Here is a 22,378-nt window from a genome sequence, read left to right as displayed (position 1 = left end):
GGGGGAGGGGCCGTGAAACTCAGAAGGCGGGAAAAGCGAAACGCGAGTGGAGGCCGAGGAGTTGCAACAACCACCACCACCACAACAACAACAACCACAAGCAGTTTAAAATATTACAATATTGACTACAGCAACAACAACAACAACATTGACCCGGGCGGGGGGAGGGGTACAGCAGATTTAACGACAGCGGGCAACTGAGGTAACTGCGACGTGACCGACAACAACAACAACCACCACCACCACAGCAACTCCACCACCAAGCGGAGCGGCGTCTTTGACTCGTCAGCGACGCGGGTAAGTGACTGCGGAGTTGACAGCAGCAACTCTTGAGAGCAGCAACAACAACAACAGGCTCGTCGCGGAGCCGTGCCAGCCACCTCAACGACAGCGGGTTTACCGAAGAAGACGGCTCGAACAGCAGCTGCTGAATGGTTGTGCACTAGCAACAACCTCAACCGCTGTGACGGCAATCACTACAAGGGGCACCAACTTGAGCACGATTCACGACAGCTGTGCTGTGCCCTCAGCCATCGCTCCTTGTCAGCTGCCGCCCCTCCTCGTCTGTTGTCCGTAACCTCCTGTCCCCTCAACCCTTGTCCCCATTGGTGCTTGTCCATCAGCTCGTGTCCGTCAGGGGTCATGGACAAGAGGATGCTGCTGATGTTGGAGCAGGGGGACGCTGCCTCCCTGCAGAAGGAGCTGGAGGCGCTGCCAAATGGAGAGGTGTGGTCCTGTCTCTTTCTACTTGGTATCGAAAGAGTAAATACGAATGCACACGTAAGCTAATGAGAAAAAACTACGTAATATGACTTGCAGGTATGTATGGGAGACTTCCCAAGCAGCTGGGCTGCGAGGTGACCAGGAGATGGCAGTCCAATAAGTTAACCCCACAAAGTGTTCGTTAAAAAAAATTAACCAAACATCTCCTGAGGCTCCGCTAAGCTTCTTTGGATATGTGAATATTACTGTTGTTATTATTGGTTCTTTCGGTAAAGTCACGTAGAAGGGAAATAATAAAATAATACAAATATAAAACAATAACAATTATCACGACGTTTCGACTGCAACACAAGCAATCAGGTGTGACATCCACAGCAAGAAAATTAGAAAATAGTGTATTATTTTATTATTTCCCTTCTACGTGACTTTACCGAAAGAACCAAGAAGATGAAACCCTGCAGTCACGAAAGCTTTAAATCTAAAATTACTGTCGTTATGTCTGGAATAATATGACGTGAACAACTCTTTTCTGGACTCCCTGCAGCTGGAGGAACTAATCAAGCGGCATGCAGTCAGGGGCGAAGGTGACCTCAACGCCCTGCTCAGGGCCATTTTCCTCGGTGAGAGTCAAAGCCATCATCATCAACTCCTCGCTATCAGATGAACGGACGTCATTTGCCCGGCAAAGTTCGCCACGATCGCAAACACCTTCGATTTTTGTATGGCTGCAAGCCACGCCAGCATGGAAACAGTGACTGGAGTGAGGGGGTTCTTTCCGAAGTTGTGTTATGATCTGCCCTTCCAGCTTGAGATGTCTTTTTTTTAAAGAGGTCATTCTGTCATGGTGCTCCACAATTACCCACTGAATTCCAGAGATAATTGACCGTGCCAAAATTCACACCTTGACAAACGCTTTTACAGTTTGCCCGTTGTTGGTGATGAAGAGAACGCCATGCTTATGGTGAAAATTCTGACTTAATGGAAACATTTGCCAATGCGTTAATTGGGACCATTGTGAGTCTCATGCTGTACAAACTACACAGGACAGGCAGTACAAACGAGATAGACAATACCTTTGAGTAACTTGTCAGAGACTACAGTACACAAGACAAAGTACAAGTCAGTAAAACTGAGCCAGTGCAAGCATGATGAAGAACAACCTATATTTTAATCAAATCATGAACCCTGATTGTGCTAATTGACAGGTGGTGACCAGAACCAGACAGGCAGTCATGGAACTCGATTAGAATGGTAGTCGCTGAAACCGCAGGTGTCATTGTTATGGTTGTCACAGCCTTGAACAGCAGTCCCCTCTAAATCACGAGCCATTCTCTCTACCCAGGCTCCCCGTGCCATAGCGGTGATGGGGTTGAGCGCCGGCTGAAGACGTACACGTGCTGCGCAAAGCTGGCCGAGTCTGGGGACATGGAGAACTACGTGGCGGTCAACATGATGGGGCTGCTCATGATGGAGGTGAGAGCGGCACTGTTGTGACAGATGTAGTGCGACCGCTGGCCCGAAAAATACAGTTGCAGCCAATCAGAAATGGTTTTGTGAGACGTGGGACAGTGCGATGGAAGTGTGGGTCTTGAGGAGCCTGGAATAAGCCATGCGAGGAGGAAAAGGTGGCTGGGGAGGATTAAAGTTGGATTTGGGGTGAGCAGTACGGAGTGACTGCTGCAGTGGTGGCCACCCACCCCCTCGTGGGCCGTTGTGCTGCTCGCTAACAGTACTTGCCCCAATAGTCTGTTAAAGGCTATACAGGGGATCTTTGTCTTTCAATAATATATATGCATGTTGTGTATGACAGACGGATTCCTTGCCTGGAAGTTGCCTAGCCAAGTTGGCCTCCATGTACGTGGACTCGATAAAGAGCGGCCACGTGATGAACGGCAGATCCCTTGATCTGCTTCCCAACATCCTAACTTCTCTGGGAACCAGGGAGAAAATCACCTATGGTGATGGTGAGTGAGGGACCCAGCCTTCAATTTCCTGAAAATGTCATGGAGATTAAACCAATAGTGCTGTATTTCTTAAGTTAACATGCTAACAAACAACAACAGTAGCATACGGATGAATGTAAACTTAGCAATTGACAACTTAGCAGAACCCTCCTGAGAAATAGTGTTGAGACTCAGCGAGGCTTTTCTGGGTAAATAAGCATAATCAAATATTTATTTCATGATTAAATTTCTGTTTTTTCTTGTGTTGTGCAGGACAGCTTAGTGGCATGGAATACAAAAAACAGATCATCAACACATTGTGTTCCAGCAGGTAAGGAAGATATAATTTCCATATACACATCATCATAGTCATTAATTAAATCCATCATCATCTGATTAATTCATCATCTATCCATTCAAGCAAGCATGGCCATCACAATCACCAACACCACCACCTCCATCATCAGCACGATTATTTAATGACACATACCCATTAGTGTGAGACATGTCTTCAATGATATGCAATTTGTTTTCATTTGTGAATCCTGAGTTGATACTTATCCACGCATTTATGTTCTGCAGGTGGGACTCTCAGTGTGTGATCCACCTGACTTCTATGTTCAGGTAATACTGGGTCACTTCAAATAATCTCAGCGTTGCATTCAAACATGACCCTCACTTTGCAATAAAATAACACATCTTTGCTTGAAGGAATCTACTTAGGTATGTGATGGGAGTGCTGCTATGATAACATTGTGATCATATTACTCAAACAAAATAGATAAACACAAAATGTATCTATATATCTGGTTCTCATAAAAATGTAATATACCTTACAAAACCTATCAGCTCCATGACCTTCTGGGAGTGCATAATTTCAGCAGCATTAATTCAGTACAAGCAAACTTTGGATCTATTTTGACATAACAGTGTCTCATAAGCAGAATCGGTCTTGATTGAATCATTGCTGGTGAACTGCCAGATGTTATAGGCAAGGACCTTTTTAAGATATGGGTCCATATTGTATAAACAGTGTCGTATGGACAGTGCAGCCCTTCCCTGTGGGATGTATCGATTTCTTCGGGATAAGCGATTGTGGGAATCTTGTGACGTGCAGGGATGTGCCGCTGAGTCAGGAGGAGCTGCAGTTTGTCATGGAGAAGGTATTGCGGCTGCTGCCCAGCCTGGAGCTGCAGGAGCTGCCTCCCCTCGTTTACCAGCTGCTCCTTCTTGCTCCCAAGGCAATTATTCCGCACTCGTGAACGCATTATGAGCGGTGTCGTGAAGGCACGAAGTAACAGCGCCCGTAATAATAATCTACATCCCTTTTTCAATCAACTACTGGATGAGGGCCTTCCCACCTCGTGTCGGTTTTGTGGTCTGTCTGATTGTACTCAACCACAGTGGTCAGTGGAGGATGGCGAAGAGGGTCAGGGGGTGATATCACTCGCCACTGTTGTTGGCCATGGCCGGGTATCGAACTCGGGCCGCCTGGTTCATAGCACAGCCAGGACACAGTATTAGCTACAACAGTGGCACACGTTTGCACAAATGTACGCTCACTCTATGAAACAGTAGCCGGACAATCACATTAGGTAGCCTTTCAATCATGTAACGCATAGGCTGTCAGACCGCATTGTTGCTGACGCGTTGAATGAGGTGTGTGGAGTGTTTTGTAACCAAGTTAATGGGTCTGTTTTCATTGTGTCCAGAGCCATAAGAAGCTGGCGCTGGAGGGGATTGTTTCATTCTTCAAGGAGCAGGACCTGTTGCACAGCAACCAAAAGAGTGCTGAGGAGTAAGAGGAACATTGTAATTGTGTTTACACAATGCTGTCTCAACATCCACAATGATCAAATAAATTATTTGGTTTTCTTGGATTAGGTATTCATAGTATTAGTATTATTATTGATGTGCTCTGAAAACAAAGGTTGTTCTGTAAATAGATGGTTCTCTACCATAAGAATAAATGTGAAATTTCAATCACTGGCTCAGAATGAATTACTGGGCAAAGGGGCATGTGGTATTCTATATGTGATGTGTTAAAAAAGAAATGAAATTAAAATCATGAATCATATGTGGATCCCCACCTGTGGTCTCTGAAGCTCTTCTCTCTACACCTGGCTGACATCTGTTGGTTTCTTATTACTGGACTCTTCCCCTGGCTGAAACAAAATAAATTGTTTATCTCTGTGACAGTACCACGGAGCTGGAGGTAGCTGCCGTGTCGACGGTTCCATTGCGGCACGTGGAGGGGACCATCATCCTCCACATCGTCTTTGCTGTCAAACTGGACCAGGACCTGGGCAGAGAGTTTATCAAGACCCTCAAGGTATCACCACAGTGTGGTCTGGTATGGCTTGGCATGGTTTGCCATGGTGTGGTAGCATCGGCATCTTCAGCTACGATGATATCAAGATCGTCAGAATTAGTTTCCACAAGTGTGAGAGAAATCTGGTATTGCATAGTGTGTTCCCTTATCGGCAAAGAGGCCAACAAAAGATAACAATGGTTGTCCCATATGGAGACTGGCCCACATAAATGAGAATGTCAATTCCACCACTGGCTACTGCTGGAGATGAGCACAGTTGTTTGGGCAGGGAGGAGGTTTGATTTTTACTTTGAGAGTCAATACGGGAAATCTTGAAAAAAATATATATATATAGGCCGCAATTACAAAGCAGGTGAACGTGTTCAAAAGGTGTATATCACAACATATATAATTGATATGCTGTGATAATTGTTATAAAGTAAAAAAAAAAAATTCTTAAAAGTTGATACCATGGTATATGATGTATTTATGATTGTTTTCACGATTCATGGTAATGCTTTCACATGAATAGAAACACATTACACGTATGATTTTATGTATATGTCAAAAGTGTAAAAAAAGACTTTGTACAATGCATTCTTAAATTTCCCACGAGGTGCTCTGCGTGATCTGCTTTTCAAACAAATTGACATAGAAGTGTTGCCCGCTTGCCAGGTCGGACAGCTGGGCGATGTGGGCCGAGTGCTGTGTCCGTTCAACGTCGCACTCACACTCTCGCTGGCGAGGATTCACAGATTGGAGGAACAGGTGGTCTGCACGTCTTCTCTAGCCGACCAACACAGCCCCATACGAACACTTTCCGCTCGTCACATGCACACACACACACACTGTGTTCCTTCCAATTCGCCACAGTGAACATTTCCGCATTTAAAATATTTTCCCGTTAATGTACAAATTAAGCTGCTTTACATTCTGCTCACCTGAACTGTGGTCGGGTCATGACGACTGGAATAAAGGTTTGTTTGCTCTGCCATTTTCTTTGAAGGTAATTTTTACAAATGCATCATATAACATGCCCGGTTGCGTTACTGCTGCTGTTGCTGCTGGTGCGAGCCAGGTGTTTGAGATGATGAAGGTGGCTATCTTGAAGAGCTTCAAGGACCAGCAGATGCAGCAGAGCTCGGCGCTCATCAAGGACCTGGTGTCGTCGCAGGTGTGGTGCGTGTCCGACGTCATCCTCAAGACCATCCAAAACAGGTGCAGCCCGGAAACACCGCCAAGTCATGTGTCGTAACGCGTGGTCAGAGCGCCAGATTATTCACCAGTTCTCCAACTTCAGGGTTATTGAATCGAGTTGCACGCACGCTTCTGAAGCTGTTTACATTGAGCTGAGGGTTTTATATTCCACAGCCGCATGATAGTTTGTGTTAGGAAATTGCTTTATCCTGGACAGCCTTGCTGAGCCTCAAGACTCTTTTTTAGGAAACTTTTGGTTTCTCCAGGCGTTCATCTCTCACGGTCCTGCAATGTAACAGTCCATCTGGGGCCTGTAAACAGGGTAATGTCATCACTTCATGTCAATAGTGACAGCTTCTTAGGCACATTCCCTCCTTTAGCTGCCAATCCTTTGTTAGTCTCGACCACCGACTATCCTATATTTTCTTATGCGCCTATTACAGTCCTCAAATTTGTGAATGTGAGAATAGATTGCTTACGATCTATGGAAATAATGTGCAAGTGTTACCTTTACGCAAAAGAACAAATGAAACAATGCAGGAGATAGAACAGACGTTATGAGAAAACCACTATGAAAGAGACACAAACAATCAATAATTCAATCCAAACATAACCCCTGAATGCTTCCGTTTTGTTTAATTGCGGTGGGTGGGTTGCTATATGGCCGGTGAATAACGAACCTCGATGTGCTGAGCGTCGTGACCGCGTGTGTCTGCTCGTCTCGATGCTGCCAGCGGCTGGGACCACATATCGCAGGGCTTGGTGCAGCTCGGCTTCACGCTCATGGACTCATTTGGGCCCAAGGCGGGACCCGGCGGCAAGGTGGCGGAGACGGGCGCCAGCGTGTCTCGGACGCCGGCGCAGCAAGCCTGCAGCCTGGGGGCACGCGTCCTCCTCGAGACGTTCAAGGTGCCACGGAGATGCCGCCGGAGATGCCAGCGATGGCAACCGACATGTTGCTGCTGTTGTAGATGCCGCTGCTATCGTAGTTGCTGCTGTTACCAGTGCTGCTGATGATGATTTAGCTACTGCTGCTGCTTATACCATTGTTAGTGCTGGTAACATAGTTGTTACTGATGAAGATCCTGCTGTTGTTGGTACTGATGCTTTTTAGATGCTTTGTAACTGTTGCTGCTATATTTGCATGTGATTAATGGTAGAGATATATTTTCTTTGTCCCCACCGATGACTTGTCTTTTTCTTCCCTACTTCATTCTCACCTATACTATATTATAGTTTTGTTTCATGTTTATCATCATCATAAATTATAATTCACATAAAAATCATCTTGCAGTTCATAAAACCTGGCCCGTCTACACATTCATATTTCTTATTCTCCCATTCGTTGTGCAGCCAGTTGAAATAGGGTTATTTTTAATCTATTTAGCGATCTAAGTTCTATCTTACACAGATTTTATGGTTCAACTTCATGTCGAGTTAACATTTCATGGAATCACAGATTCTTGCTATGTGATGTGATGTAACACCACATGATATGGTAGTGATTGTTGACTTCTGTGTTTGTCTTAGGCTCATGACGTCGTGAGACGTGAGATCCTGGAGCAGCTTCTCAACAGAGTCGTTACTAAAGCCACCGTGCCAATCACACACTATTTAGGTAAAACATAAATCACTTGCGTTTTGCGTTTGTTTATTTTATACGGAACTGGCTTGTGCATTTTTATAGCTGTTTACATAAATGAATGTTTACAGAACAGAGTCCTTAACATCTACTCACTTTGCATATCCTAAATAATCTCGAGCCCCAACCCAGCCACAACAACAACACAATACTGACCCTCATGTATCACTAATATTAAAACTAGTCAAAATATAACCCCGACCCAAATTTAAAACTTAATCTTAAACCTAGCCACAACAGAAACCATAACCAAATCCGAACCATGAACCCAACCCAAATGAAAAGCTAACTTTTTTTTATTTATGTCAGTCTTAAACCTCAAACCTCTAATCCTATAAATGTTTCTATACTGCTCACCCCGAACCAAACCACGACCTTAATCCTCACCCTTACCCCCCCACCCTGACCCTAATATAGCCACAGTCTTCAACCTCTAACCTCTCCATGTCTCTGACTCTTGTGTGTTTGTCCCTGCCAATATTAACCCTCACCCTAACCCTTCACCCTGATCGTGACTCAGAGCTGCTGTCAGACATGGTGACGTCGGCCCCGCTCAACCTGCTGGAGTGTCTGCCCAAGGTGCAGGAGGCGTTTGATTATTTGTCGGTCCTGCCATCTCCCGTCACGAAGGGCCTGCTGCAGGCCATACTGGTGAGTGCTCTCCACCTGTGCGCCTTCCTCTCTCTCTTATGTACACATCGTCTTTGCTTTACACCGTGGGCGTGATTCACGTGGTGGCGAATCTTGCCTTTTTCTTCTATTTTTTGGCAAAAACAAATACACCATTGTCTCCTAATCTAGATTTGAAGTTTGCGTGACTGCAGGGATCCATACTCTTTGGTTCTTTCGGTAAAGTCACGTAGGTCGAATGGGTTGAGTCAGCAAGGCGCGAGGCGTTTTATGTGCTCGGTCATGATTTCAGTCTTGTCCCTCCTGTGTATTTGCTGCGTCGGTCCTCATTGCAGATAAGCTGTTTTGCATAATATAGTTTTAAATTACTTCACACTTATCTTCACTGATGGTGTTGATACTTTGGTGGCAATTACCACATATTTATGATGGAGACCAGACTCTTCATACTTGTATGCCAACTGGCTGTTGCAGCAGAGTGTGCATAATCATGTTGGAACTTAAACAATCACACAAACAAATACATTATTTCCGACCGAAACATCTGGCTACAAAATCTTTGACCGACTTAGAATATAATTTTCTGTGTGGCCATAGTGATTTATTTATTTTTCATGTACAGTCATGTTTACAATACCACCGATATGTTTTGAAGTCAGAATTTTCATCATTATCGTGACAATTTATTTGTAAGCTATATATGGGGTGATCCACTTATAGATACCCCATTGATTTCTAATGACCCACTCTTACTCTCTGACCAACGGCTCATTGAATGCGGCGAAAAAATTACCCATATCTTACAGAGGCAAGTTTTCAGAGATGTGGCACGTCCATTGAGATTGGTGGGACACACATAGAGGCTTTGAATTAAGCTGTTATAGTCTCTGTAACATCTCCATTTTATAGTAGTGGAGTATCTATAAATGGATCGACCAGTACACTCTTTTAAGACACGCTGTAACGGTTTGCGTCGTCCTTTGCTGCTGAATCCCTCTGTAGCCCCTTCTCAGGGTGCGCATCAACCTCAAGGACTCGCTGATCCTCGCACTGCGCAAGGGTATGTTCTCCAGGTAACCACACACGTGCTCTTATAATGTCATGATAATGTTGTGAAATAATAATAAAGGTGTTTTAAACATTTAAAATTATCCTTTGTTTAATGAATGATGATGTGTTAACATAACTTTGTGATCTCTATTATCTTAAAAATCTAACAATATTTGGCACCCCTTGTCAATCCACTCCTGGATGAAGGCCTCCCCACTCCATGTCGGTCAAGTGGCTGATCAGTACATGTTGGTAAAAAGGGTGTCCAGGACCGGTTCAGATACCACTCGCCAACTGATGTTAGCCGTGGCCAGGAATTTAACTCAGATCATCGGGTTTATAGTGCCGTGCGCTTATTACTGTCCCAGCACTCTCCCCTGATTTGATTTTATCTGACACAAAATTGGCACGTGATTTGTTCATATAATGTAATGTATTTTCACTTCACCACTAAGACTTTTATATTCTGCTCCTGGTCTCTCTTGTGGCATACATGCTGCCTCAATAGGCTCTTACCCACTTTCGGTAAGGCTTTTTATCACTCTTTATTTGCCCTGCATAATTAAATTATTTGAATTTTTAGCCAGCTGGAAGCCAGAAAATCATCCGTTATCGGATATCTCCTGCTGCTCAAGAACTTCAAAGTGCTGGGCAGCCTAGCGTCAAGCCAAACATTATGCAGTCAGGGTTTTTCTGCTAGCCAGGTGAGTAGTGTGCGGGATATTTGGTTTGCTTATTCATTAATGAAGAGATTTATTCGTCACTATTAATCACACTATTATAATGCGCTGGAGTAACATAACTGCATTGACATTTTTTTAAGCAATCTCTAGTGGCGTAATGATGTACTCCAATATAATTTTAATGTATTTTATCTCATGATTGAAGCTTCAAGTTCGTTATAAACATCCGGGGACAGGTAGTTTAGATGTTTAGCTACAAAATAAGAGCTGTCTAATGTTTTTTTTTGGATTGTTCTACATGTTTGGGGTGATGTCCCACTTTTCCCTCCATATGCTGCAAGGATCTTCACGAACTGAATTAAGCAGCTCACTTCCTTCGGTGATTATTAAAGTGTGCCACTCAATTTAGTTCCTGCTGTGCTTAATTTGTTTTGCATGCTTTTTCCGTGTTGGTGACTTGCAAATGACACCCATCCTGGCCTCTCGCGTTCTAAACAAAATAAACTTGACTAGAACCGCACGAAACTTCACAGTGGCAAGATAAGATTGCTTGTTGTTGTGGGCTACGTCTTGCCTTTAGCGGCAACATTTTACAGTGCTCGCTCATGTGCCCGCTCGCGCTCCTGCAGGTGAAAGTGGAGGTGCACGCACGCCTCAACCCTGCCGCCAATGAGGCCCTGTGCCTGGAGATCCTGGGCAGCCTGCGCCGCTGCCTGATCCAGCAGGCCGATGTGCGCCTGCTGCTCTATGAAGTACGCGTGTGTGCGAGCGCCCTGCTAATTCTGCCTGTGGCATCCTGCTTGTTAATTATATAATAGAATACCAATGAATAACAATTGAATGATTACCAATCTATTATATAATTACAATACCCCCCCCCACTGCACCAGATTGAGTTAAAAGTTGACGTCACCGTGCTGCTCTATTTAAGACGAGCGAGTGGAGGGCCTCACCATTCTGGCAAATTGCCCGATGATGCTGGATGTAATTACCAGCGAAACGTCGTACTCAAACATTTAAATGATGTTGATTCATTCTTCAACACACCGGTGGGCTAAAGTAGTGAATTATTTGTCTTTTGTAAACGAGACACATTTTTTACTGTTTGGCCGTGTCTGGTGGTGGAGGGTTACGACACATTTATAAATAACGCGATCTAACCCAAAAACCTTTATTACGAGTATTCAATTGATATTCTTTGGGTCTGTTAACTACTCGTAGGCAACTATTTTTTCCCAATTGAATACTAAATCTTGACTTAAAGCTTTCGTAACTGTAGGAATTCATATTCTTTAAGTCAAGATTTAGTATTCAATTGGGAAAAAATAGTTGCCTACGAGTAGTTAACAGTAACAGCCAAACCCGTTCATAATCAAAAATGTATTACTACATAAACTCATTTGTATGGTTTTATAATGTTGCTGGCACAATGCATTAAGGGTAGAAGAACTTCCTTTGGAATGTCAGTAAAACGAGACTGAACATGATCCACTTAATGATACTGGTAGGAACCTCCTGGTTACACCAGCCCACAGGGGATTATTGTGTCTGTCCGTCGTGCATCCAAAAATGGGAGGGGTGGGGCTGGGTGGAGAGGGGAGGGTGGGGAGGGGCTGGGTTGGGAGGGGAGGGTGGGGATAGGCTGGGTGGGGAGGGTGGGGGTGGGAGGGGTGGGGCTAGGTGGGGAGGGGCTGGCCACCCCGTGGTGCCCTTATAAAACTCAACGTTTAACCTACTCACGCCGGCTTGTACCCGCCCTCACAGTCGGCCATATTTGCGGAATACACCATGCCACCGTTGACCCTGACCATTGACCGAGCAACCCAACGTTCCTACCAGCTCCCTCCGCAGGAATGTGTTGTGTTACTGGGCCCCGAGTTTCATTGCAATCTGCTCAGAGGAACTGGGGGGCGCCCGTGTGCCACACTACCCGGAGTATTGTGATCATTGTTCTGCTTGCTCGGTTCATTCAGCCACGCGGTTCCTTTTGCAGGGTTTCTACGACGTGCTGCGGAGAAACTCGAAGCTGGGGAGCACCATCCTGCAGATGTTGCTGGTACAGGTGAGTGTGTGGGGGTGCCCATATTTGATGGCCTCCAGGAATTTAGATTTTTCTATCAGTCTTTATTACTTTCATAGTAGACCATGCTGGACAGTGTGGGTTGGTGAAGGTGAGTCAAGTTAAGTTGATTTTGTTTAATCAGGCAATTAGTATGCCAGTTGGGTGTGATAATTGTTATGTTTAGTCCCAATTGAGTGTTTTTCATGAAATTCTGGAACTTGGCAAACGTTAGCGCGGTGAATATATATTGGGAGTATATGCCTATTACACAAGTTGACAGCAAGAGAGAGGCCTATGTTAAGTATCGTAGGTGTAAAGGAATTAACTTCTTGCATTGACTCTGGTTATATGAGGTTGGAACGACAAATGAAAAAAATAGAAATGTTCCTTTCTGGACTCGGCATGCATGAGAGTCGTTGGCCATTATGGCGACAGGGCATTCGAAATCAGATGAGGAATCAAAACACTTGGCTACTGAGAGCAATGGCTGTGATGGTAATGGTAGCAGAGAGATGATGAGAGACTTGTGAGCGAGGACACGTTTGCACCGTCCTTCTGCTCTTCGCCTTTTGGCATCCTTTGGCCGAGCACCGGTGAGACACAGCCATAAAGTGTCTCTCTGGTTTATGCTAATCATCTGCAAGGGCAATGCGTACACCATCTAAGCATATTTGTTTTACGACAGGTATCTGGATAATGTAGACTTGATGCCTTGTTGTAAAGGGTGTCTATTTGGAGTTTGAACATCTTAACACATCCTGTATTATTGCCTTTTCTTTTTTCATAATCTTGATACTGGAAAATGGTCCGATAGACACAGTATACATTCATGAATCAGGTGACCCGATTTTCCCTGGTGCGTTGTGCCTCCGGTTTAATGTCACGCGTGTGCCCACGTGTTGCTTGTATACCGTGTGCGTTTCTGTCGGCGCAGCTGAAGCGGTGCTACGAGGCAGGCGACGTCCTGCCGCCCGTACGTCTGAATGGCTGCATCACGGCACAGGGCGAGCAGGTCTTCCTCCAGGAGCCGCTGGTACTGCCCCCCAGATTCCTGTGCCCCCCTCCATCGTCCTGCCCACCTGTCCTGTGCCACTCGTTTAATGCCCCACTTTGACCTCAGATGAGTTAAACCGATTGCCTTTTATAAACTGACAACTTACCTTTAATTGTCAGTAATTTTGTCATTATCAGCTGCAATTTACGGTCGTATTAGTTGTAATCATTCATCTGCTCGCCATAAATAAATAATTATGATGATAGACGTTTAACACATAAGCTAACGCGTAGGCTTTCGCGTAAATAAATGTACACAATCTAACAAAAAAAAAAACCTGTATTATGGATGATGATAGAAGTTGACTTCCCTTAGGTGCATATAGATGTTTAGATTCATCAGTATGGGGATTAGAGGGAGCTTATTGCAATATTGCCCAAGTTTTGTCACCACCTATCACCAAATCACCTGGAATGTGGCTGATTTCACCAGACATAGGAAGCTAAGCAGGTTTGAGCCTGAAAAGTGCTTGGATGGGTGGCGTCCATGCATAAAACAGGTGTTGTTGGCTCCTGCAAGGCTCCCTCGTCAGCAGAGGACACTGCAGAAGAATCCATTGTTGAACCGTACTATTCTCCAACATCTGTTCCTCATCACCAACTCTCACTAACCAGCGTAGTGAACTATGGTTGAGTAACCTTCGTGACTAAGGCAGCGTGGGGAGGCCCTCATCCAGCAGTGGATTGACAAAACGGCTGCATGTGTCCACCTTGTCCACTGTGTGTCCACAGGGCCACCTCCTCTGCTGCACTGTGCATTGTGTGATGAAGTGGCGTGAAATCAAGGCCCAGGCAGTTGGCGATGATGAGGATGACGAGGACGATGATGACGATGGGGGCGGCGAGGGCAGCAGTGAATACGCAGGGGAGGGTGCACAGAGCTGTCAACGGCAGCTGGAGGCAATGCTGGAGTCCATGACACGAAGGATGATCAAGAGCGACCTGGACGACTTTGAGTTGGTCAGTCGCCCGTTCACATGTGCGCCATTTTGCATATTCTATACGCAGGTATGGGTGGATTTGTGGTGCAGTGGTTCGTGCTATTTGCTGTCTTCTGTCCATTTGACAAACGCTGCAGCATAAACATGCAGCTGTCTCAGGTTCTTGGCAGTGACACCGTGCCATGTTGATAATCACCAACAAAGCTGAAACTGGTACTTGCCGTGTGCGTGCCACTGACAGGACAAGTCGGCAGATTTCTCGCTGACGACCAGCGTAGGGGTGAAGAACAACATCTATGTCATCTTGGTAATAGGCATCTATGAGGTTCTCATGGAGTACAGCTTCATCACGGGTGATCCCAGGTCAGCGCAGCACCTACGCGGTCATCTGGGACTGAAATGAAGTGCATGACACAACCGCATAGCCCACTTAAAGAAATATGCAACAAAAAAAACATTTATTAAACTTGCACGTGTGTGTGTCGATTGGCGGTGTGTTCAGCCGCCAAAAGGTGGAACAGGTGCTGGGGTTGTTTCAGCGCTACCTTAAGCTGGTGGAAATTCTGCGCGAGAAGAGTGTAAAGGGCAAGGGCGGCGCGACGAGCAAGACGCCACGCAGCCTGCTCTCGCTGCGCTGCGTTGATCTCCTGCTCTCCGCGCTCTACCGGTGTGCATCATTGTTATCATCATCATCAGCTGTGTTGTCCTCTTGCCCAGGAATCCTGTGGGATTCTAGGAGAGGGAAGCCCTCTCCTGTAATGGCAACATTGTATCGTTCCAAGACAGCAAGTTGAACGCCACCGTTTTTCCTGATCCCAGCGACGAGAGCTCCGACCACGAGGAAATGCTGGCGCCGTTGCGTGGCAGCGTGGAGTTCCAGCGCTACGTGCTGACGGTGGTGCAGCAGAAGGTGCAGCAGGCGGAGGAGATTGGCCACGTGGACGGCCCCGACGGACAGGACCCCGACAAGGTTCTGCGTCACCTGGTCTCCATCGCCCGGTGAGACATTGCAACATCGATGTCTCAGGCCGTCAGTGTAAAGAGGCAGCCTCTCGGCGCTAAAGTCAATTTAACAAGATTTACAAACGCCCTTACCGACTAAGAATTGAACACGTTACTCGTAGGCATGACGACCTGTGGTTAAGACTAATGACAAAGCAGCAGGACAAGGAGAAAACATGCCCAAGAATGAGATGGAGCAATGAAGTCAGCTCGTGTGCAGGTGCTAGATGGAATGTTGCATCTCAGAACCGTGAAAGATGATAGCTTGGGGAGGCTTTCATCCAGCAGTGGATTAATCAAGGCTGATGATAACCCTTAAAACTAAAATGATTATATTCAGCACATAACACTACAGTTAAAACATAAACAGTCACTACTCTGCTGTCGTCTTTGAAGTTTAAACAGTTTGTGTTAGAGGGACTGCAGCAATATAGATTGCATTCACTGTCCGATATTTTGAGGGGGGGAGGGTCAAACCTTTCCCACCCTGTCTCCGTGCTTCCTTGCCCACGGTTTTGGCACGCCACCCCAACCCGCCAGGGTGCTGTTGTGGAAGTACATCTCTGTGGCGGTGCCCACGAATGACTCGTCGCTATTATCGTCGGGGGTGGTGGAGCCCGTGGGCAAGAAGGACAAGCACAAGGGGATTCCGCTGCTATGCCTGGACGTGCTGCAGCGCGTCATCACCGCCGTGAACACACGCTTCTCCCACAAGAAGGAGAGTCTATACGCCGCGCTCGGTAAGGGGATTTGAGAGCGTCCGGTCTCTCTCCTGCCTCTTAGTTGAAGATGTAAATGTACGCTGACGCTGCCAACAGGGGAGGCTGTCCGACCTGGTGGCTGAGCGGTGGTATAGGACGAGCGGCTTGCGATCAGAGGGTTTCGAGTTCAAGTTCTGTTTGGGGGTTGACTCAGCCCATCATCCTTTCCAGTGTTGATCAAATAAGTACTACTTTGTGGGGAGTTGACGGTGGTTTCCCATGCTGCACCGCGACCCCGCCATAGGAGTGTGGAATTGCACTGCAGGCTCAGGGCTATAAACAGCAGATGAGCACCGCCTCAATGCTCATTTAATCAGGAAATGGCTTTGGCTTTGACTAGCAGAGGCTACTCGTTAGTGCTATATGCCACTGCTACTGCCACCACCTGAATTCATTTGCGATAATTTTTATCCACAGATCTATCCCGTGAAGATCAAGAGGATGCAGACAACGTCATCATTGCGGAAAGAGCTGCGTTTCACATGAGGCAGTTCCAGGCAAGTTGTGCGTAGAGCGTAAATGATGTCTGGATGGAAATATTGGGCCACAGCAGATTATTTGGCGACGCACGCAAAAACTTTGACTTTTAACTTTTACAATATATGGGGAGAACTTAAAGTTCTAAATGACATTTGTTATTGGCCAATTAAGCCTAACCAAGTACCAAGAATCATTTTAGGAGTATTGCATTGGGATGTTTGGCCATTTCCGGTTTAAGGATTTTTATGTGTGGTAGGAAACACGCACACACACTTAACATAAGGTTGAAAAACATAGGCAGACGGTTCATAAACCTACTTGCTATACTGCCATCTTGCCACCTATCCCAGCGGTAGTTGGAGTCTCGCAACACACAATGGTGTCCGAGTGATACTCCACGCACGACGATTATCTGACGGGGGACTTGTTGGGCGGTTCAGCGGAGTGTGGTTGGGCAGCTGTCGGGAGGTGAGGAAGATCTGAACATGAAGGAGCTCCATGGGCTGGTGAGCCTCCTGCTGGCATTAAGCAAGGAGCTGCAGCCAGGCTCTACCGAGGTGACTTACACACACTCGCACGCACACAAGCTGAGAGTGGAGCCGGTGGAGCCTGTGGAACCGGGTTAAATTCCTGAACCTGATCGGGATCTGCACGCACAACAATCTTACACACAAAGGTAAAGATTCCCCATATTACTTTTACTCGACTCTTGGCCCAAGCACTGTTAACTAGCACCTGTTCAGACCATGAACGGTGCGGGCAGGAGTGAGGTGGCTGGAACGCCACTCCTGAATGCTGTTTTTTTCCACATCGCACCACGTACGTACTCATTTAAAGCTGTGTCGACCTATATCAGGCCCAGGCTAGATTCTGATATCACTCGCCACTGGCCAGGCATAGAACTCAGGTGGTCGGGTTTGAAACATAGTGATCGATAACCCATTATGCCAACACTCCCTATAATCTGAAACACACATGCATGCACCTCTGATTAGCACAGTTGGCTGCGAACGGTGCAAAAGAAGTTCAACATATAACAACCGCCATTCGCCACTAAGTGGCGGTGACGTCACCACGACGCTTGTGCCAGGCCATGTGCATCTTGAGGCCAACATACACACACGCACGCACAAACTCTTGCTCTCACACACACCAGAGACCTAACTCAGCATGTATTAATAAAATAAATGTTAAATGAGTAAATGAGGTTGTGTTGTGTGCATTTACAAAAAAGTTGTCTTTCACATATGCATATTCTCCTGCAGTTTGAACAGTGCTTGAACTGGACAACCAAAATTTGCAAGGAGAGCAAAATTGGTGGGTATGACTGACCTCTCGGCCATGTTGACACTCTCACCAGCCAATTACAACTTGTGTTGCGCCTGAAACGTCGTGATTTAATTTATTTTATACATACGTGGCTTTACCGAAAGAACCACAGAGTATGGAAACCTGCAGTCACGAAAACTTCAAATCTAGATTACAACTTCCACCCGTATGGAAACAAAATACGTTCTTACCAACCTTTTGCCTGCCGTTCGCCTCTCAGAGGACCTGCTACTGTGCAAGATGCTGATGAACCTGCTCTTCAGCCTGCACTTGGCCCACAAGGGGCCTCGCTCACTGCTCAAGGACCTGGCGCAGGACATCCACAGCCAGCTGGGCGACATAGACGAGGTGGGTCTGGCGACTTTATTTGACTCGCCTGAAAGCCCATGGAAGCAATCTTCTTTCGTATGGCCTATGAAGAGCAACTATTCGAGATTCAGTTGTAAGAGATTTAGCCATTCAATTGCTTTGTTTGGGAGTTGGTGAATTGCTGATACTCCCATCACCGCCTTCATGTATATATTTGTGGCAGTGCAGTTATACGGTTTATGGATTAGAGTTCGTAGCCGCAGCTACATACATTGTATAATGGTTAATGAGGTATCTGCCTCATTATTAAAACAAGTCACATTTGCAATACCAGGAGCTGCCATGATGCAATGGGTAGCAAACTGAACTTAGAATCCAGAAGTCAATGGTTAAATTTAATTCAATCTTTCAGCGCTGCGGTTGAAAAGCAATGGGCAAGTTTCGTAAATACCCTCTCACCTCTGTCCAGCCAGCAGAATAACCGAGTACGCCACGGTGGATCTGCAGGTTGCGTGTGGTGTGGTAGCGAGGATCTCTTACAAGATGTCTGGCCAGCTTGGAAGAGAAGACCAATTACCCTTCAGAGGTCCCTCTTAGTAGAGGCCCTTCCGCCAGCATTGGCATGAGCAAGCAATTAGTGCTGCACATTATCCACCTTTGCAACAAAATATTGATTTATATAGCGTCCAATTAAATGTAACTGCATTTCAAGATGCTGCAAGAAACGGTGGGCATTTATCATCATTGACATTAATTTATTCACATTTTTGTTATAGGATGTGCAGGTGGAAAACCAGTCCATTTATGCCATCGTGAATTCCAAGACTGCTCCGTCAGTAACTGTGAGTTACGTAAAGTTTTGATTTTTCTTAAATGCTCACTCGCTATATATGTACCGAGACCTACAAACGGTAACCTCCGCTCATACTGCAGAGCATTCCATTGTGATTCTCCCCCCCCTACCCCCACTAGCTGGTGGTGCTGTCTCATGCAGAGCACATGCTGGAGGACGTGGAATGGCTCATTGCCCGGCTCAGGGGGGAGCTGGCGTATGCAAAGCCAGTGACCTCCGGTGGGTCCCGTACTTCCCTTATCTCTCCACTGCATCCTCTAACATCACACTCGCCCTATCACGTTCCCCACGGACTTATGCTGGTGCTGATAACGATGCCAATGCTGGGTGATGCCGGACCACAGAGGAGGGCACGCAGGATCTGGGTCCCCGGCAGGCGCAGGAGAGGGCGGCCGCCGTGCAGCTGGGAGCGCTGGTCACCTGCTGCCACGAGTTGGTGCAGGCGGCGCTGCCCGCGGGCAGCTGCTCCACCAACCTGCTCAAGCTGCTCACCAAGATGTACAGTGTGCTGGCCTCCATCACCAAATACGTACGCCCTCCCGCTAACGAGCTCGCTCACCCGCCGATCCCAGCAGTCATCACATTTTTAGTTTTGTCACTGCCGTCTGCATGGGGGAGACATCCTGTTCATTCCCTCTTTTGGCTGCCATTCCATTGTTAGTCCCTACCACCAGACATAATGCCCTCTAAGTGACGTGTCCTGCCCATTTGGTGTTCTTAAATAGAAGCGTTCGGTAATATGAATGTGTTGCTTATCTCGCTGTTTTTTCTTGTGTGTGTTATGTGTGGTTATAGTATTTACAGGTGTATACGCAAAATATAGGAGACCTGCCAGGGAGGTTTGAAAAGTTGGTGAGTTCCGTTCAAGTTCTTTTTGGTTTGCATTTTCCAATACATCCTAAAAGTCTGCATTATGAGCATATACATTTATTACACGCTTTTATTTAACTCACTCTGTTTGTTGTTGTCGTATCCTCAAATTTTGTAACTCAATTTTAACCCACTTCCCAATGTGGTATCGACTGCAAACTTGGAATAATGTCATACTGATGACAATACTATATTCTATCATAAAAAACAAATTAAACCTTTTTTATATGTTATGTTTCGCCTTGGGTCTAATTGTCCACACTCAACTAACGTTGGCTGTAAATCACCACGGTTCCTTACGTTATGGCAAGCCTCGGGGCCACTTCCTGGAGTCGTGGAGTTCTGCCATTACTCGTACGGTACATTTAATTAAAGCGTGTTTAAAAAAAGTTATTTAAAATATTACTTATTTTTATTGTATTACATTTAATAATCTATTCATCTTTGCAGGTGAAACTGTCAGGATCCCATCTTACTCCTCAGTGCTACGCAATGATCACCTACATTCAGGTGGGTTCATTGAATGCACAGCTGCTCACGTTTTACTCGTGACGCAAGGCAGAATCGTTGCCTTCTCTTCCGATGCAGTAGGGAAGGCGGTGTTGTGCGGTTGTGGCATGACGGTTAACCCTTTGCTCCTTGCCTGTCGCACACAGAGCGTGCAGAGTGATAGCCTCAACCACGGCTCGGACAAGAAGAGCAAGCGCGGGGCGGCGGCCTTAGCCAGCGCCGCCAAGGTAGCACCCACCGTCTCCCCTGCTATGGCCCACAGACACAACTCAGAACATCTCCCATCCCTCCGGGTCGGAGCATGACGTATACGATCGTCGGCCGTACTGCGGAGTCTGCTTGTGGCCTCACAGAGCAGTATGGGAGAGGCGGCGCTCGCCATGTCGGTGTGAGAGAGTGGTGGACCGATCGAGATGGGGGCAATTTTTGCTCCTGCTACTGCATCTCCTGATAACTGCCACTGTCCGTTTCAGGCTAAAGTTCTGCGGGAAACACGGCCGATCCCAAACCTGATCTTCTATATCGAGCAGTACGAGTGTTTCCTCATCCAGCTCTCCAAGAAATCCAAGGTGGGCACGGCCTTCCCTCATTTGCTTTACATTTTTGTGTCTTTCCCAGTGTTATCCCGATTGTGCTCTCGGAGACGAAAACATTTATTTGATCTTCCGTGGAGCAGTGCAACCATTAAAAGAGAACAGCCTACAGAAGTGGGCTTCACGTAACTTCCTCCAAGGGCCCTTAAAGTGATCCGTCCCAAACAGTTGTGAGCAGCACCTTCCCACCCGCCCTGCCACCGAGAAAAATGTTTAACGTATGAGAGTGAAACTGATATTTTCATTCTCAGCTGGAATTTGGCCAAATTTAATACACTTGAAAAACCTGGTTTAATCACAAGCAGTTGCCTGAATTTCAAACTCATGGTCTCAGCGGTACAGCTCAGTGCTCTTGGCATCTGAGCCAACCGCTCACTTCATTGCAAGCAATTGGAAGCATTAAGGTTGTCAATGCCGGGCGTGTTTCTAATGGGGAGCGGCAGTGTAGTGGCTTGCACGCTGTGTTTCGAACCCAGAGAACAGTTCAATTCCCACTCACGACCAATAACGGTGCCGAATATTTAAACCGCTTTCTATAGGTCGACATGGCTTTAAATGAGTACCTGGTGCAGTGTGAAAACATCAGCACTGGGGAGACAAAGGTGGCCGGGCATGGTGTTGGCCACCCACCCACCCGTTCGTGTGCTGTGCCAGCCTTCATAGATGCTACTCGCGAACAGCAATTGCCTCAACAGTCTGTTAAAGGCTCCACACGGGGTGACCTTTGTCATTTCGTACATTTCCGTTCTGCTGCAGGTGAACCTGATGGAGGGGATGAAGCCGAGCACGTCGCGCGACTTCCGCATCAACGCGGCGACGCTGCAGGAGGCCCTGGAGAACCAGGATTCGGATAATGAAGACGCGACACAGAGCGGAGACGGCACACAGGTGCGTGCGCCCCACCGTCACCGTCACCACATCAGTAATCACCGATTTACTCCACAGTGTCTGGTCACGGCAATCGATAATTATGAGTGTATTTGCAAAGAAAGTTTATTAACGAGCTAGAAAAAACGTGTTTGATATTTACACAACAAAATACAACAAAACACTCAAATATGTGGGGCTCTTTTCTGTTCTCCAGGCATCGCAATTGACTGAATAGATTTATATATTTTTGTTTACATCTTTTTGTTTTCCAGAGCACAACTATTTCAGTGCAGGAAAAATCCCAAAAGCCTCCCAGCAAGAAGAGGAAGACTTAACAAAGTTTGTGTCTGTTCCCAGCACTTTAAGTTGCAGTGATTTAGTTTTTTTACATACAGTATTGCATCGTGATAACGAACCAATGCGTATAATACTCCCCCGTTTATAATTAACTTAGCTGCAGAAACATCTTACTGTGTTCATTTATACCCGATCCGTACAGTGATCACATTATGTCTGTGACCCCGCGTATAACAATCAGACGCGCCGCCAAATATACAATCGTTCTT

The 22,378-nt window shown here is 46.3% G+C and overlaps 1 protein-coding gene across 1 annotated transcript; it reads left to right on the top strand.

Moving 5' to 3' along the window:
* Positions 1-13: 13 nt before the first annotated feature.
* On the top strand, positions 14-22,313 carry FANCI (FA complementation group I). Its single transcript, XM_078854941.1, has 38 exons — positions 14-297; positions 624-726; positions 1,268-1,343; positions 2,066-2,196; positions 2,534-2,687; positions 2,940-2,997; positions 3,249-3,290; positions 3,784-3,907; positions 4,379-4,464; positions 4,866-4,998; positions 5,653-5,745; positions 6,056-6,195; positions 6,909-7,083; positions 7,705-7,792; positions 8,337-8,467; positions 9,449-9,519; positions 10,080-10,200; positions 10,809-10,931; positions 12,173-12,241; positions 13,176-13,274; positions 14,027-14,254; positions 14,477-14,598; positions 14,738-14,902; positions 15,055-15,234; positions 15,778-15,977; positions 16,416-16,495; positions 16,919-17,035; positions 17,744-17,795; positions 18,028-18,155; positions 18,893-18,958; positions 19,089-19,188; positions 19,314-19,498; positions 19,765-19,821; positions 20,290-20,349; positions 20,496-20,576; positions 20,823-20,918; positions 21,699-21,830; positions 22,085-22,313. Exons 2-38 carry the CDS (start codon positions 643-645, stop codon positions 22,145-22,147), a joined length of 4,110 nt encoding a protein of 1,369 aa, XP_078711067.1. The 5' UTR covers positions 14-297; positions 624-642; the 3' UTR covers positions 22,148-22,313.
* Positions 22,314-22,378: the final 65 nt, after the last annotated feature.

Source organism: Lampetra fluviatilis, chromosome 3, assembly GCF_964198595.1.
Source record: "Lampetra fluviatilis chromosome 3, kcLamFluv1.1, whole genome shotgun sequence".
Taxonomy (NCBI): Eukaryota; Metazoa; Chordata; class Hyperoartia; order Petromyzontiformes; family Petromyzontidae; genus Lampetra; species Lampetra fluviatilis.
Note: the sequence above shows the minus strand (reverse complement) of the source record. Positions and strands in the feature narration are given on the sequence as shown.

Excerpts from the sequence above, each read along its gene's own strand:
- FANCI (XM_078854941.1), top strand. The coding sequence starts at position 643 with ATGGACAAGAGGATGCTGCTGATGTTGGAGCAGGGGGACGCTGCCTCC. Across the intron at positions 15,235-15,777 it reads CACCTGGTCTCCATCGCCCG|GGTGCTGTTGTGGAAGTACA; the intron begins GTGAGACATTGC and ends CCAACCCGCCAG. Across the intron at positions 20,919-21,698 it reads AGCTCTCCAAGAAATCCAAG|GTGAACCTGATGGAGGGGAT; the intron begins GTGGGCACGGCC and ends GTTCTGCTGCAG.